This window comes from Elephas maximus, chromosome 20 (assembly GCF_024166365.1).
Source record: "Elephas maximus indicus isolate mEleMax1 chromosome 20, mEleMax1 primary haplotype, whole genome shotgun sequence".
In the NCBI taxonomy this organism is placed as follows: domain Eukaryota; kingdom Metazoa; phylum Chordata; class Mammalia; order Proboscidea; family Elephantidae; genus Elephas; species Elephas maximus.
Window position 1 is genome coordinate 39380321 of NC_064838.1, and position 17860 is coordinate 39398180.

The 17860-nt window shown below is 51.7% G+C and overlaps 1 protein-coding gene across 5 annotated transcripts in view; it reads left to right on the plus strand.

The window, feature by feature from the left end:
* The window catches only part of GRIP2 (glutamate receptor interacting protein 2), a 141906-nt gene that overhangs the window by 65466 nt on the left and 58580 nt on the right, over positions 1–17860 (plus strand). For 3 of the 5 annotated variants that reach the window (XM_049863479.1, XM_049863483.1, XM_049863485.1), the window contains exon 1: positions 10773–10949. The exons of 1 other annotated variant lie outside the window; for it this stretch is intronic. In XM_049863479.1, coding sequence (XP_049719436.1) covers positions 10895–10949 — 55 coding nt within the window. In that variant the 5' untranslated portion in view covers positions 10773–10894. Of the gene's footprint in view, positions 1–10537; positions 10581–10772; positions 10950–17860 lie in introns of those variants that run through there. One more of the 5 variants, XM_049863484.1, reaches the window with a different exon arrangement.

Below are 17860 nucleotides of genomic sequence, written 5' to 3' on the forward strand. Positions count from 1 at the left end.
GAGGTGGGCGTGATCCCAGTTCCCACGTATGACCCAGATGAACCCTCCCAACCAACTAAAATGTCAGTCCCCCCCCCCATGGGGAAATGGAGTCCCAGGGTCACATGGCTGGTCAGAGGTCCCACAGGGAGACACGTGCCCCAGTCTTCCTCCAAATCCAGGGTACCGTGGCCATCCTGCCTGTCGGGGGTAGGGGTGGCACATGGTGGAAAGCGAGGTGGGAAGAGAGAAAGGACCAGCATTCTGGATGCTCACCCGGGCTGGCCCTTCGTGGTCTTCATGGCATGACTGCTGTATGTAATCACACCCACCTACACACAGGCACAGACACACCAACAGAGAAGACCTATGTTTAGGGTAGATGGGAGGGTGGGCTTAGGGTCAGGCTGCCTGGGTTCTGATTCCAACTCTGCTGCCCCCTCCCAAGCAGTGTGGCCTTGGCTGGCTGCCAGGCTTCTCTGTACCTCAGTCTGCACATGCGTAAAATGGGAATAGTGATAGCTCATGGGGTGATGGAGAGGCTTGATGCACACAGGGCTGAGAATACTGGCTACCACTGAGTCATGCTTCATAGACCTTAGTTGTTGTTATCCTCATTTTTTTCCCTTGATTTTATTTATTTTGTTGTTATTGTTAAGAATATGCACAGCAAACCATACACCAATTCAACAGTTTCTACATGTACAATTTCATAACATTGATGACATCTTCGAGTTGTGCAACCATTTCCACCTTCCTTTTCTGAGTTCCTCCTTCGTTAACATAAACTCACTGCCCCCTAAGATTCCTATCTAATCTTTCGAGTTGCTGTTGTCAATTCAATCCATACAGACAGATCTTAAGAGAGTACAATGGTCAAAGCAGACGTTTTTTATTAGTTAAGCTAAAGTATTGTTTTAAGATGATTTCAGGGGGTATTTTTGGCTTAAGGTTTAAAGATTATCTCAGGGTAATAGTTTCAGGCATTCATCCATCCTCCATGGCTCCAGAAAATCTAGAGTCTATGAGAATTTGAAATTCTGTTCTACATTTTCCCCCTTTTGATCAGGATTCTCCTATGGAACCTTTGATCAAAGTGTTCAGTAATGGTAGCTGGGTACCATCCAGTTGTTCCGGTTTCGTGGCAAAGGAGGCAGTTGTTCATGGAGGCAGTTAGCCACACATTTCATATCCTCCTCCTATTCCTTCCTTTCCTTCTTCCTCTGTTGCTCCAGGTGAATAGAGACCAATTGTTGTACCTTGGATGGCCATTTGCAAGCTTTTAAGACCCCAGGCACTATGCAACAAACTAGGAGGTAGAACAGAAGCACCAACATTATTAGGCCAATTAACTGTGTTAATCCCATTTTTCAGATGAGGAAACTGAACCTCAGAAAGCAAATGCCTGGCACATAATTATAAAGATAAGACATGTTCATGGAGCCCTCCCAGGCCCTGTACTGTATTATTTCATAAAATGGCTGCAACAACCCCCTGTGCCTGGGAGTGCTATTATACCCACTCTATGGATGAGGAAGAAGGTGGTGGTGCTTCCATGGTAGAATTATCACCTTCTGTGTGAGTGACCTGGGTTTGATTCCTGGCCAATGAACGTCAGGCACAGCCACCACCTGTCTGTCAGTGGAGGCTTATGTGTTGCTATGATGCGGAACAGGTTTCAGTGGCACTTCCAGACTAAGATGGACTAGGAAGAAAGGCCTGGTGATCTACTGGATCACAATGGTCAGATCTGAAACCAATCATGGGGATAACATATGACCAGGCAGTGTTTCCTTCCATTGTGCTTGGGTTTGCCATGAGTCTGGGCCTGACTTGACGGCAGCTAAGAACAACAACATGGATAAGGAAAGAATCTTGGCCAAGCAGGGCAAGATTTGAACCCAGCACTGTCAGACTCTAAACATCCTCACCAGGCCCTCTCCTCACTGGGACTCGGCAGGTGTGGGGAAGGTGGCCCAGGAAGTGAGCTCCTGGAAGGGTGGCTGACAACTGCCATGGCCTGGCCAAGCCTGCTGCCCCCGAGGCACATGGAAACCATAATTGCAGCACTTCCAATACCTCAGCCCAAGTGCCCTGTGATTTAATCTTCATACTCAATGGGGCCTGCCCAGGCATTTGCTCCTAATTATTGTGTGGTCCAGCAGTGCCAAGAATATTAACAGGCATGCCACCTGTTTCCTGGCAGGTGGCCCTGTTGGTGCACCTGTCGGCCGTCTTCCCTGGCCCACACTGAAAACGCCTGGTGGCGTTTTCTTTCTGGCTCAGGAATGTCTTGGAGCCGTCATACAGATGAGCTGCTTCCTCTGGAAGGGGCTTAGCCTCTCTTGGGGCTGCTCTCTCTGGCTCTTGGCCTCAGAAGTGGTCTGTGGAAGGTGGAGGGGCTTGGCTGTGTTGGAAATTCCTCCTTTGCCACTTGGAAGCTGTGTGATGCTGAAGCAGTTGCTCTCCCACTCTGAATACCATTGTCCCCATCTTTATTACAGGGTGACAATGAGATAGTGACTATCCACCCAGGTGCACACCTTAATCACCAGGGAGCTTAAAAATCTACCACTGCCAGGCCCCAATCTCAAAGTTTCTGATTCTTTTAAGCTCCCCAGGTGATTCTGGCACATAGTTGACTTAAAATCAATTCTCGGCGACCCCATGTGTGTCAGGGTAGAGCTGTGCTCCATATGGTTTTCAATGGCTGATTTTTTGGAATTAGATTGCCAGGCCTGTCTTCTGAGCTGCCTGTGGGTGGACTCCAACTGCCAAGCTTTCGTTTAGCAGCTGATTGTGTTAACGTTTGCACCACCCAGGGACTCCACTGGCACATAGTAGGTGCCCAATACAGGCTGTTTCCCTCTTGGTGACACCTGCCTTTCACAGCATGGCACTTCTTTCTCCATCGAGCATCATAATAATTGCCTGAGTTATTACCACCCTCATTTTGTCGATAGGGAAACTGAGGCCCAGAGTGGGGAAGTAACCACACAGAGAGTGAGGAAGATGAAGGTTGGGATCTGACCCCAGGCCATTTTGACTCCAGAGCTCAGGTTGTTACCCCAGGGAAAGGTCTTGTCTGCCGTTCTGCAAACACTCACCCTGGCAGAGGAAGGTGACTCCACCTTCCAAACAAACCAGAATCCATAGCTCTCCTCACCTCCTTGGCCCACCCTGGTCTAGTCCCCATCATTGCTTGCCTGGACTGAGGCAGGGGTCTCCTCCCTGGTCTCCCAGCCTCTGCCCTTACCCCCCACCCCCATAGCAGCCAGTGGGGTCATGTTAGAACCCAGGTCAGATCATGTCTCTCCTCTGCTCTGAGCACTGCAGGGACTCCCACCTCCCGCCAAGGAAAAGCCACAGTCCCCTTCACTCCTTTACCTCCCAGCACCCTCCTTCATCTCCTCGCTCTGACCTCCTCTCTGCTTGAACACACCAGGCCCGTTCTGCCTCCACCTTCGTACTGGCTGCCCACCCTCAGCCTGGAACCTCCCTCCCCCTGTACCTCCTGAGGGTTTCCTCCTTCTTCTAAGCCTTTCCTCAAATGCCATCACCTTCTCAGTAAGGCCTTTTCTGACCACCCTATTTATTTTTCTTCTGTGTTCTTAAATTTTATCTAAATGGCACACATAACACAGGAATATCCCTGAGGCATTTTAAGGGCAAATCACAGACTTTACAGACTTTTTTTTTTTCTCTCATCTGTAACTCTGACATAAAGTCGTCTCCTTGAATATAATTACCATAACAATATCAACCCAGTAAAATTAACAATAATTCCTTAATATCATTTCATACATAGTCCTTGTGTAGTTTCCTGTAATGATCTCCTAAATACTTTTTCCCACTTGGTTTATTCAAATCAGGATCTTATATTGCATTCGGTTGATAAGTCTCTTAAGTCTCGTGTATGTGTGTGTGTGTGTGTGTGTGTGTGTGTGTGTGTGTGGGCACGTGAGAGAGAGAGAGAGAGAAATAGTCCCTTTTCCTCTCTTTTAAAACCCTTTTTTCAAGACCCTCGATGAGATGGATTGACACAGTGGCTGCCGTGGTAGGCTCAAGCATAACAACAACTGTGAGGATGGCCAGCACCGGACGGTGTTTCATTCTGTTGTACATAGTGTTGCTACGAGTCGGAATTGACTCGACAGCACCTAACAACTACTTATTGAGAAAATCAGGTCGTTTTGCTGTGGAATGTCCTCGTGGTATCGTGTAGTGCATTCTTCTGTCCCCTGGACTTTCTGTAAACTGGTATTTAGGCCTCAAGCTAGATTTGAGCTAGGTTTTTTTTCCATTTTGTGGGCAAGAATCCGCCCCTAGTAGTGCTGTTACTGTGGGGTTCCTGTCCCATTCCATCAAGAGGCACCTAATGCCAGGTGTTCCACTTTTGGTGATGCTAACTTTAATCTGGGGTTCAAGTGCTATCTCCTGGTCAGTCTGTCATCAGGCTCCTTTTAGCCTTCCACTTAGGATCATTGCTGGACGTGTTAGAGCTGAACTGCCCTATAAGGTTTCCAAGGAGCTGCTGGTGGATTCGAACTGCTAACCTTTTGGTTAGCAGCTGAGCTCTTAACCACTGTGCCACCAGGACTCCATTATTTCATTAGAGGTTGCAAAGAGGTGATTTTCCAATTCTATCATTTCTTCTACTTGTATTTACTGTGGTTCTTTTATGGTTCTCTTATTCCAAAACGAAAGCAAGCCAGGTGCTGTGAAATAGATTCCTGCTTGTGGTGACCCCACTTGCGTCAGAATAGAACCGTGACCCAGAATGTTTTCAGTGGCTGATTTTTCAGAAATATATCACCATGTCTTTCTTCCAAGGCGTCTCTGGGTGGACTTGAACCACCAAATCAGCAGCTGAGCACATTAACCTTTTCACCACCCAGGGTTTCCCTGCCTTCATTAAAACCAAAAACCAAACTGGTTGCCGTTTAGTCAATTCCGATTCATAGCGACCCTATAGGACAAAGCAGAACTGCTCTGTAGGGTTTCCAAGGAGCAACCGGTGGTTTCGAACTGGTGACCTTTTGGTTAGCAGCCGAGCTCTTAACCACTGCGCCACCAGGGCTGGGTCCCCCAAAATACTGTTAAGGAAGACAGAATAAATGCTTGATTCTTGCTTTCATTCATCTGCTTACAGAATAGTGAGTTGGTGCTGTAACTACCTCCAAAGGGACCAATGAGCTTCTTCCAAGGATCATTTTGAACACGGGAATTTTAACATCCATTGCAGCAGTCATAATTCTTTTTGATGCTCAAGTTATCCCAGATTTGGCCAGTGGGAGCCCCTCAGTCTGGCTTCTGTGTCCTTTCAACCTCCTCCCCACCCCCCCCGCCACCCCCCTCCCCCAACTTGAAGCACTTCTTTACTTTCTGGCACCACGAGATTCTCCAGGACTCTCTGTGGTTTCCCTTCCTCCACCCTGGGACCCACCATTTTCTCCGAGGAGCCTTGGGAGTCCTTTTTCCCAAGCGGGGGAGGGTATTTTGAGATCACTGCTTGGGCTCTGCGGAGACCAGGCAAATCAACAACAACAACAAAGAAAAACCGGACCTGTTGCTGTTCAGTCAATTCTGCCTCATGGTGACCCCAAGTGTTACAGAGTAGAACAGCTCCATCGGGTCTTCTTGGCTGTAATCTTTACAGAAGCAGATCACCAGGTCTTTCTTCCGTGATGCCGCTGAATGGGTTCGAACTGCCAACCTTTAGACTAGTAGCGAAGTGTAAGCTGTGCCACCCAGAGACCTTTCTGGGGAGACCGCCCCCTTTAAAATCGGCAATACCTCCCTCTGCACTCAGATAGCTCAACCCGCTCTATTTATTCCTCACCTATTTCACCTTCTAACCCACTGTATCATTTGCTTATTTGTTATATTTGGTATTTATTTATTCCCCCTTCCCAACCTCCCGCTAGCACGTCAGCACCTTGCAGGCTTTGTTTTGCTCAGGGCTGTGCCTCCAGGTCTGGCACAGAGAAGGTATGTAATAAATATTTGCTGAATAAGCTAAAGAATGGGTAGATGCCCTGGATTCTTTCCCTCCCCCAGCCTGAGAAGCAGCTGAAAGGGGTCTGCCCCCCGACCCCCTTTGCTGCAGAGCACCTCAGAGGCCTCTGACATATTTAGATCAGCTGCTGGGTACAGAAATATCACCACTTGGCCTGTGGGGAAGAGAGGGCCAGAAGATTAAAGGCCTCTCTGATGAGATGCTAATTTGTTTCAGGAAGCTGGTGGGGGCGGCAGCAACCCTGAGCCTCTGGGGCTTTGTGAGGCTGAGCAGGAATGGGAGAAGCAGAATGGGGGGAAGGGGGGAGTGGAGGCTGGCCTGGATCCCTTTGTGATCTTTCTCCTCCTCTGAACCTGTCTCTTGGGCTCTGTCTGTGCCGTTCATTTCTGAGGGAACTCAGCCAGCCCTGGGTTCCAGTCCTGACTCGGCTGCTTTACTGGCTGTGTGACCTCAGGAACAGATGGACTTCTCTGGGCCTGGGGACAGAGGAAGTGAGAATGCCACATGGAAGTGTCCCCAGGGAGGACCATAGAGTACACCCCCTTCTTTAGCAGGAAACAGACCAGAGAATGAGAGACTTGCTTAAGGCTACACAGTAGTCTGTGGCCCACTGTGACCTGAGCTCAGGCCACCCTGCCCCTGGCCTGTTCACATAATGACTCAGTTGACTTGTCCTGTGGTCTCATCTCCTTTGTGGGGCTGTACTCCCTCACACTCTCCTGGAGCGGCCATCTTGGCAGAAAGAGTCCTGAGCATATTCGGGGATCACAGGGCCCTGGCAGGTGCAGCTCACGAAAGAGGCAAGCTTTAGATGGCTGGAAACCAGAGCTCCAAGTCCCTCCCTGAGCACTGACTCAGCTGTCTGCCAGACGGACCTGCTGGTTACAAAGCTCAGTGGGGCTCATGGGTATGGAGGAATTCAGTATCCATTGGTGGCCTCCTTTGACTAAAGTCAGGGCTTGGAAACCTTCGCTGAAGGCGGTTTGGGAAGCATATGAATCTACGTTCTGTTTCTCATTCATTCATTCGTTCACGCGACCACTGTGCATTTGTCGAGCCCCTGCTCTATGCTAGAATCTGGAGCTCTGAGGTGAGAATATACTGGATTGGTCAGGACTCTTTTGGGTTTAGACTATCAAAAAACGCAACCCAAACTGGCTTTAAGCAAAGAGGAGAATTTACTGGCTAATGTAACCGAAAAGGGATATTATTGGCTTCATGCATGGTTAGTTCCCCGTGTGAGATGACATCATCGGGATTTGATAAGTCTCCCTTCCCCTGCCCCCCTTCCCCAACCATGGCTCTGGTTCCCTCTATGCTGGCTCCATTTTCAAGTAGGCTCTTCTCTCTCGATACCACAAGGGCTGCTAGCAGTCCCAGACTGACACCCACTTTCTCTGCACCCCCATTGGAACGAGTTTTCCATTCCCAGTCATTTTATCCAAAGTCCCAGAATAGTCTCTCATTGCATAGACTTGGGTCATGTGCTCATTCCTGAGCCAATCACCATGGCCAGAGGTTGGGTATGCTTTTTGGCCTGCTTTGGGTCAAGGGCCCTTTCCGGAGCTGGGGGACAAATCTCTACCCAAACTGAGGGCAGGGGAGGAGCATCTCCCCAGGGAAAAAGGGAGTCATGCTGCCAGAAGAAGTAGGGACAAGAGGCAGGACCAACAGGGGTCCACGCAGATGCCAGCTCTCAAAGAGCCCATCCGCACCCTGGAGGAGAAGTTGGGAGAGGAGGTGGGTATTGAGCATCTATTGTATACAGATGCTTCCATGTACAGAATCACAATTTCCTCCTTGCAGCCTGTGAGGTGCAGATTCTTGTCTCTAGTGTTCAGAAGGGGAAACTAAGACTCAGGGAGAAGTAATGTCTTCCTCAGGCAGGAGCCCTCAGGGGCTCCCCACCGTATGTACCTTGAGGGATGGAGGGACTGAGTTCCCCCACTGGAGTCAGTATGAGGGTGCCTGGTCTGGTCTCTCTGAGTCACCCCAGGAGAACCTCCCAAGCCTGACTCCTGCCAGGAAGTGCCCCCTGGATGCCTGCAGCTGTGACTAGTGGCCTGCAGGAGGCTCTGACCCAGACCTGTTCCCTCCTGGTTGAAAAGTTTGGTCCACAAGCATCAGGGAGACATTAAAGGCATAGTAGACCCGAATGGAGACTTCCTCTTGGATGGAATCAGAAGGACTAGTGGATGAATGAAAAGGACTCGCTCAGGAGTACCTGGGTGGCCCAAATGATTAATGTGCTCGGCTGCTAACTGGAAGGTTGGAGGTTCAAGTCCGCTCAGAGGTGCCTCAGAAGAAAGGCTTGGTGATCTATCTGTAACCGAAGGCCACTCGGGTTCTTGTTCTATCGCTGGCTGAAATAAGACAGACACTGATTGCAACGGAAACAGAAAGTGGCAAGTTTATTGTCTGCGCATACAAGGAGTGTGTGGGGTCTAGTGACCATAAGGCCACATGCTCCCTGACTAAGGGGGCTGGGGGGCTTTTTGTTTCCATGGCGTCAGGGGGTTAGGTTTGGTACCTGGAACTTTCTGCCTTTAGCCCTCCCATGCCTGCATTTGGGGTCGGGGAGGGGGTCAGTTGAAGGGTGTGATTTCAATCTGTGCATGCTTCAAGGTGTAACTAGGGCTAGTCAGTGGATGGAGCCACTACCTCCTGTGACTTCCTGCTCAAAACAAGCTCGTGGTTAGCAACACAAAGAGAGGGGTGAAGGGGTGTTGACTGGGGTTTTTCAATATGGCTGAGGAGCCTGTTTCATATCTACTACTGAAAGGCCACAAACCCTATGAAGCGCAATACTACTCTGACACGTGTGGGGTCACCGTGAGTCACAATGAACTCCATAGCAACTGGTTTGGTTTTGGTTTTTCTCCAGTGCAGGTCTGTTCATGTAGAATCGCCCTGTGCTTCAGCCACATCAGGGGTCCCACACTTTGGTGAGCGCTGGCCACAGACCTCGACATGGATGATTGTGGGTCGTTGGGGGGTGTCAGGACACCTGTAGTGGAGAAGCCCTGACTCTAGAGGATGGCCCTACTGCTGGTTCACGCCCGAGGCCTGATCCATCACAGGGGCCTCGGTGGCTTGGAAAAAGGATGGAGGAAGTGTGAGCAGCTGCCTTGGTGTGGAGGGGGCAGGAGCCCGGGGTACATGCCCTGTGACCTCAGCAAGTCGCCACCCCCCTGCTTCACATTGTCCTGCTGACCTCCGGGGCTGGATCTGGGGATCAAGAAGAGGCTAGTGGTGTGTGAGATGGAAGAGATGCCGGACGTTGGGAGCCAGAGAAGTTGATGGAATTATTGCTGAATGCCTGGAGTGCTTCTGTGCAGTCCCGTTGACTGCACCTAGCCAGCCAGCTGGGTGGATCCTCACCTCATTATCCTCGTGCTACAGATGAAGGCACAGAGGGAAGAGGTGGGGTCTAGGGCTCATGGCTCTACACTGATGACCCCAGCATATACCCAGCCCTGTGCTGACCTCTGGGGACATAGGACCAGTGGTTCCTGTCCTTGCCCTTTGGAGCGCCTCGTCTCAGAGGTGGGTAGACAATCTCAACCTAGTATGGAAGGCACTATGAGACCCAGCAGGCAAAGGCTTGTAGTGATCAGGGATCTCTGAGGCAGAGCAAACGTTTCCAAATAGAGAAGTCCAGTGGAGCCAGACCAGAGAGGAAGGGCGTCACAGGCAGACGGTCCTGCGTGCACAGGCCTGGGGCATCAAACATCCCAGCCTCGGGAGTGGGGACTGGTTGTTGTTGTTATTAGGTGCCATCGAGTCGGTTCCGACTTATAGCGACCCCACGTACCACAGAACGAACCACTGTCCAGTCCTGCGCCATCCTTACAATCGTTGTTATGCTTGAGCCCATTGTTGCAGCCACTGTGTCAGTCCATCTTGTTGAGGGTCTTCCTCTTTTCTGCTGACCCTGTACTCTGCCAAGCATGATGTCCTTCTCCAGAGACCGACCCCTCCTGACAACATGTCCAAAGTATCTAAGGCGCAGTCTCGCCATCCTTGCTTCTAAGGAGCATTCTGGTTCTACTTCTTCCATTCTTTTGGCAGTCCATGGGATATTCAATATGCTTCACCATCACCAGGATTCGAAGGCATCAATTCTTCTTCTGTCTTCCGTATTCATTTTCCAGCTTTCATGTGCATATGATGCGATTGAAAATACCATGGCTTGGGTCAGGCGCACCTTAGTTTTCAAGGTGACATCTTTGCTTTTCAACACTTTAAAGAGGTCCTTTTCAGCATATTTGCCCAATGCGATGCGTCTTTTGATTTCTTGACTGCTGCTTCCATGGGTGTTGATTGTGGATCCAAGTAAAATGAAATGTTTGACAACTTCAATCTTTTCTCTGTTTGGCATGATGTGACTTATTGGTCCAGTTGTGAGGATGTTTGTTTTCTTTATGTTGAGGTGCAATCCATACTGAAGTCTGTGGTCTTTGATCTTCATCAGTAAGTGCTTCAAGTCCTCTTCACTTTCAGCAAGCACGGTTGTGTCGTCTGCAAAACACAGGTTGTTAACAAGTCTTCCTCCAACCCTGTTAGATTCCAAGATTCCCAGGTAAGATGGGGTGGGCAAGGTGAGGACTTTGGCAGGAAGAGAGCTTGGGGTGGAGTTTACTGCAGGGCCCAGGTTGCTTGGAGCTGCACTCCCAAGGCCAGGGCTGCGGTGGAGGGAGGGTATTGTCACCACGGATGCTACCGCTGCTTTGCTCCGGGAGGATTATCTATTTTAGCAACTCGGAGGGCGGAGCAGGGAGTGCTCAGCCTCTGCCAGTTAGCGCGGGAGCTCCGGAGCCACGCAGAACACCCAGGAGGCTCCAGGCAGATCAAGTTCTGGCCCCTGGCCTGGGGACACCGCAGCGGAGGGCCACGATGCTGGCTGTGTCGCTCAAGTGGCGGCTGGGTATAGTGAGGCGGAGACCCAAAGGTACTGGCGGGATGGTGTGCTGGGCTGCAGGGGAGAGGGGGCGGGGTGCGGGGGGTTGGGGTGGAGCAGGGCTGAGGGCACAGAGGGGCTTCCAGGGTCTCTGCCTGGCTCCCTCCCTGCTCCTGGACACTGCCTGCTGTACCTTGCCTCTGTCCTTTCTCTCTGTCTCTCCTGGCGCTTTCTGGGTTGCTCTGCTGTGTTTCTCTCTGGCTCTGAATTTCCATCGTTCTCTGCATCTGTGTGTGCCTCTGGCTTCTCTCTGCCCAAGCCTCTCCTGCCTTCTCCATCTCTCTCTGGATCTCTCTCTCCCTTCCACCCCATCTCTTTGTCTGAGTCTCTCCAATTCCATATCTCCTCATCTTTCAACATGCCTTTCTCTGTCTCTTCCTGTGTCTCTGTTTGATTGTCTGAGTCTCTCTTCCTCTGTCTCTGTCTCTCCCTCTCTCTTTGGTTCTCTGCCCCAGCCTCTGTGTTTTTCCTTGTCTCTCTCCCACTCTCTGTGCCTGGCTCTCTGTCTTGTTCATGTCTGTCCCTCTCCGTTGGTGCTGTCCCTCTCTGTCTGTCTCTGTCTCTGTCTACTTTTTTGTGCCACAGACTCCTTTGTTCCCCCCTCATGTGACAAGTCCCCGAAGGCCTTTTCTCTCCTCCTTTTTTGGGCATGGGGCTGCCTGGATCTAGCCGGGCTGGCAGGACCACTGTGTATGTGAGTGTGTGAGGCGTGTGTGCGACAGTGTGTGCATTGTGTGAGTGTGCGTGTGTGTCCTTGTGTGTGTGAGAGCGAGTGTGTGTGTCAGTGTGTGTGAGTGTGTTTGTATGGTGAGGGGCTGCATGTGAGGAGTCTGGGCAGAGGCTGTGGCTGGAGGGTAGACTTGCTTTCTAGCAGGACTGTCGCTGTTGAGGCCCAGTGTGTGTGAGTCTCATCCTGGACCCATGTTTAAAGCCCCCGCCCCCGACCCCAGTGCCCTTGCTCCAGCCCCCGAGGTCTCACTCTTGGGAGGAAACCAGCCTGAGCATAGGAGGCTGCAGCTGGAGGCTGAGGGGAGAGCGTAGGGAGTGGGGGTAGGGAAGAGTACCTGGAGCTGGGAGTTAAGCCCTCCAGGGTGTGTGACCCTAGGCCTGGCAGCAACCCTGTGTCTGCCTGAGTCTCTATCCAGTGCTCTTTCTCTGAGGAGAAATGCTTCGGGGTTAGGTTCAACCTGGGGTTAATTGGCCACTGTGGAGGGCAGCTAGCTTCCCCCAGGGCCCCAGGGCCTAAAGCTGGGCAAGCCACGTGGGCATACCTGATGTCCTGTCTCCACCTCGCTCCAGGTGCCTTGCCCTGGGGAGATTTCTTCATCCTCCCCCTGAGCCCTAGCCCCAGGCAGGGCTCCATGGTAAGGCTGTGAGATCTGTTGGCAGGTAGCCCTGCCTTTTTTTCCATCTGGAAACTAGAGTGGAGAATTGATTGGGGTGATGACCTCAAACATTCAAAATCAATAAAACCACGTTGGCCTGGAGTGGTCAGAAGTAGTGTCCTGGGTCTGGAGTTTGGTTGATTCATGGAGTCATGTTCATAGCAGCTGATTGCGTGGCTATGTGCCAGGCACATGCAAGCCTGTTACCTGTACCCACCCACCCACCTTCCTGCTTGCCCTTCCACATTTGCTGCATGTTCCTGGTGCTGTGGATACTGCTGGCACCTGGGCTGAAAGCAGAGGGCTTGGCTGAAAGTCAGATATAAGCAGTAGCAAGAGACCCAGAACCCTACCCTATTCTGGGCTGCAAGACAGCTCTCCTCTCCCACCCTGGCAGGTGGGAAAACTGAGGTGCAGAGAAGTGAAGTGACTTGCTTTAAGGCCACATGACTTGAGCTTTTTTTTTTAGATAAATCTTCAGTCATTCCTTTCCTTCCATCTGTAATGTTGCCAGGTAGAAACCCTAGGTTCTGCTCAGTGCGACTTGTCTCAGCCAGTAAACGAGAGACGTAGGTGGGAGAGTAGAAAGGAGCCTTTATTTTGCTGTGCAAGGAAAGAAACAGTCGGGGCTTCCACTGCCAAGACTGCTCATCAAGGGCAAGAGGGAAGGTTGCTTTTAAGGGGTTTACAAGTAGGAAGTTCATACAGGTTACATTAGCAACATTCTTAATCATACTACACTGGCACAATAGAGTTTACATATAACTTCATGCATCGCATGTTCAGAAAAGGGCGTTTAAACTCCACCCAGAGGTGGGGAAGTTACTGTTTATGAGGTATTTAATGAGCTATAAGTTTATCCTGAATGTCAACATGGTGCCTAAACTGGTTTCCACCAATTTCCTCTAGTTTTGGGCAGCAGTTAAGGAGAGGGGAACCAGTATTTTAATGTAAAGTTATGGGACATGCCAAGCAAAGGAACCAGGATTTTAATGTAAAGCTACAGGGCTTGCCAAGCAAGCTGCTTGAGGCAGTGGAATTTTCCACAGCCTGGGGACCTCTGTCTTAGTAAGTGCGCCCGTCCTGAATAGTGGGTAATGATGTCACAGGTCAGCCCTGTTAACTGAGCTTCCACTCTGTACTGGAGGACAGGCCCTGGATCATTCACGGTCCCCTTCCTTGACCCGGAAGGCTCAGACCAGGGGGAGAAATGGTGGGTAGATGATGTAGTGCTTCAGTGGGGAGAGGGGGTACTGTACAAGGTACAGTTGGTGCCTGAAGAATGATTGTGCTTGAGAGAGGTTGAGGAAGGCTCTCAGAGTGGGGCCTTTAAGGCAAGTAGGAGTTTGCCAAGTGGATAAGAGGGGAGACAGCTTTAGGCAAAGGGAAGAGCTTGTGCAAATGCCTGGAGCCTGCGAGGACTTTGGTACGGTCAGTGTGAAGAGATGGGCAGGCTGTGGGACTTGACACTGGCCTGGGGCAGTGGGAGCCCTGGATGGTTCTTAAGGAGGAGAGTGGAAGACAGCTTTGAGTGTTTGAATGAGCACTGGCCACTGTTTGGGCCATAGAGAGAGATGGGTGGGGGAGGAATGGCAGTAGTGTGGACAGGATTGACCCACGCCATTCACTCATTCAACATTTATTGAATGACTGTTATGTGCCAGGCACTGTTCTAGGCCTTGAGAATACAACAGGTTTTAAGACAGACACAATTCCTACCTTCCTGGAGCTGACATTCTAGGAGGAGTGACAGAGAGTAGGCAAGACCCATGTGGAAAACATGGTATGGTGATGAATGCTGCAGGAGAAAGAACAGAGGGAAGGGGTTTGCATGGAGGGGTGCAGTTTTAAATTAGGTGGTCAGGGAAGGCCTCACTGAAGGAGCTGAAGGAAGAAGCTGTTTTTTGATCCAAAAGAAAAGTGTGGCTGGCAGAGGGCACAGCCAGTGCAGAGGTCCTGAGACAGGAACTTGCTCGTGTTTACAGGCAGACAAGGCTGGAGCAGAGGGGTGAAGGGGAGGGTGGGGGCAATGAACTAAGGGAGGTGCTGGATGGGGGCAGATGGTCCAGCCTCCTCGTCCAGGATGGTGAGAGTGGATACTTTGTGGACTGGTGGGCAATTTGAGGGATAACGAGGTTATTAAGGGTGATGATCCCTCCTGCTGGCTGAGTTGGGGCTTCCTGGGCCCAGGGAGGCCAGTGCTTGCATCCTCTGAGCTTTGTGATGAATTATCACTCCTTCCTTCACTTCATAAAGAGGCTCCTGGGTCTCCCACTCGCCGCCACATCTGGCTCCTGGCATCTCTCACCTGCGGCAGCTGCAGTGGGGTCACAAGCCTGACTCTCTCCAGGGCTCGTCTAGGGCACCTGAATTTCCTGTCAGCCACCGTGTCTCAGAGACCCTGGGTGCTCTGTTTTTATCAAGGAGCCAGGGATACACTGGTTGGAATTGTTCCTGGAATTGCAGAACCTGTCACACTGGACCTGTTCTTTGTTCCTTGGGCCGTTTTTGAGCACCTGCTGTATGCCAGGCCCCGTGCTAAGTCTTTCCCATGTATTTTCTCATTCTCACAACAGCGCTGTGAGGTATGCACTAAATCGCTACATTTTGTAGCCGAAAAAACTGTGGCTCAAAGGCGAAGTCACCTTCCAAGGTCACACAGCTAGGAGGGGAGGTAGAGCCTGAGCCCACCCTAGGCATCTGGCTTCCAAACCCCGTCTTTTCTCAGAGGTCAGATGAGCCGGCCTCCCTCCCAGGAGCATGGGTCACCTCTGTTGTGTCCCCAAGTGTGGCTTTCCAGCCTGCCTTCCAGAGGCTCCCCAGGGACTCTGCCCACTTTCTGCCCCCTTGCCCCAGGACAGCCCTGCAGACAGCCATTGGCCATCCACAGCTTCTCTGCCCTGGGTTGAGCTGCCCCTTACTCACATGACAGGGTCCCTTGCTCCCTGCCCCAGGCCACTGCGTCTGTCAGTGCCCCAGCCAGTCTGTGTCCCTCTGGCAGAGCAGAGCACAGGGCTAAGCCCAGGATTAGGGAAGTCTGAGCAGACCAGAGCTGGCAGGCCCAGCCAGCTCTCCCGATCTAGGCACAGTTCTGCATGTCTCCAGAGCACATCTCCGCAGAACCTGTGCTGGTCCTGTCGGCTCACGTCTTGCACTGTCCCCACTTGTTGGCTGGCATCTATGATCCAGTGGGGCCATCTGCTGTCTTAACTGACCAGATAATTGCACAGGCCGCTGGCCCTGTCTTCCTCCCTGGGGAGATGGCCTGACAGAGTGGAAAGAACATTAATCAGACGGGCCGGAGACCTGAGACCCACAGAACTCTCTGTGAGTTCCCGAGCATGTCCCTGCTCCTCCAGGCCTCAGTTTCCCTTCTGTGCTTTTCCCCCTCCCGGCTCTCCAGTTCTGGAAGCTTCAGAGCCACCTCCTCCATCTACCCACTCACTCCCCTTGGTCCGACCTTTTCTCTCCAGCTCCCGCATGGGTGTTTTGGCTGAGGCGATGGTGACTCATAAGCAGATGTGGTGGGCAGGTGGGTGGACAAGGCGGGGCCACACCTGGTAACCTCTAACAGCCACATAGCCAAAGAGTATTCGGACCCTGTGGGTGACCTTGGGCAAGGTCCCTGTCCCTCACTGAGTCTCAGTGCCCTGTTTGCAGAATGTATCTGTTGAGGAAGGTTTGCTGTTGTCTGGAGCCCAAGCTGAGTACAAGGGTGAGGGGGTCCCAGGCTGGCCAACCAGGAGCTGAAGCAGCCCCTGAAGACCACAGGCCCTACCTCTCTGAGCCCACATATGCACCCCGTTTTACACATGGGAAGATTGAGGCCAGTTTTGATCAACGCCAGGACTTGAACCCAGTGTCCCTCTGAGGCCCCAGTGCAGGAGGTGGGGGGAGCTGACAGACCAGGAAGGGGAGACTAGAATATTCCTCTTGTATTCATCACCACTTTGGTGTCAGGCTCAGATGGAAGTAGATGGGTGGGACGTCTAGTAAGTTGACAAACTGTGAGGCTGAGGGGTACCCTAGAGCTCTGGGAACACAGATGAGGCACCAACCAGCCAGAGGGGGTTAGGGAGGGTCAGAAAAGGTGTCCTGGGGGCAGGGACAGTGGAGCAATCTTGATGGACCTACAAGATTTAGCCTGGCTGACAAAACATCAGGGCGAGGACATTCCTGGGCCCCTGAGTACAGAAGCTCAGAGGTGGGAAAAGGCTCTGCATGTTTGGTGCTGGGAAGCAGCCAGGGGAGAGGACATGAACAGGCAGCTGGGTTGGCTGTGGACCCCACTGGCAACCTCTCAATGATTCTTCTTAAACTGCGCTGAGGGGCCGTTGAACGCGAGGTGCCTCAGCTGTCAGGCTGTGGGCACTGGCCTGGAAATTTCAGGGCCAAGCCCTGTCCTCAAAGAAACAGTCTCTGCTAGGGCCCACTCCAAACCTTGCAGGGCTCTACGCCACACCTCTGCCAGCGTGGGGCCCTCTGTCTGGGCCGTATGAAGTCCCTGTATGATCACCCTGCCGGAAGTTCCACCGTTAGTCCACAACTCCAGGGTTCTCCTCAATATTTAAGTTCACCAGGAAAACGCGGAATAAGATGAGGCTATTTCATGTCCACAAAGCCGTTTTGAGAACGTGTATGTTGAGCTATGATTACGGCTTTGGGCCATAGAGACCCGGGTTGCTCAGCTTCTTGCCCATGTGTGAAAAGGAGGTGATGAAACGCAGCAGGAGGTGAAATGACACTATGATCTGTAGGGGCCAGGCAAAACCTAGCCTGGAAGGTTGTATGGCTTGTGCTCCTGTACTCTCTCTGAGCCTCAGTTTCCCCACTTGTACAATAAGGAGCTGGGCCTAGAGGATACCTTATCTGGTGTGGAGATGGTGGTGACACCGGGGCTGTGGCTCGGGTGGAGACGGTTTGTCCTCTCTGGTGAGGGAAACTCCCAAGGAGGCAGCCCTAGGCCCACAGAGGAGCAGGCCCCTCTGGTCTGGAGGGGAGCCGCAGGGTCCCCTCTGAAGCCTCATCTAGACCCTGAGCTGTGGCCTTTCCTACCAGGGTTCAGAAGACATGACACAGGCCCAGCCATGGCCCCTGAGTCCATGCAGGGAGGTCCTGGGACTGGGGGTCCAGAGAACTGAGCCGGAGCTGGGGGAGTCACTGGGAAGCAGGCTCCAACCAACTCAGGATAAGGTGGGGTTTCTCACAACTCTTCAGGAATAGAGTGGGCGCTCGGGGTGGTGAGCTCCCTGTTTGTGGGGGTGTGCAAGTAAGGACTAGAGTGCAGTAAGGATTTCTGTATTGGACTGAGGTGTTAGAGGAGATGAGTTATTGATTTCTTTCCAATGGAGGAATTCAGAGATTATGTATACTCATCCGTTTATTTCTCATTCATTCAACAAACATTTATTACTGCATGCAAAGCTTTGCCCTGGGTACTGGGCTTAAATCGGTGAGCAGGACAGTCAAGGGTCCCACATTCAGTGGAAGGATGAACAAGGACAGGTGAGCAAACAA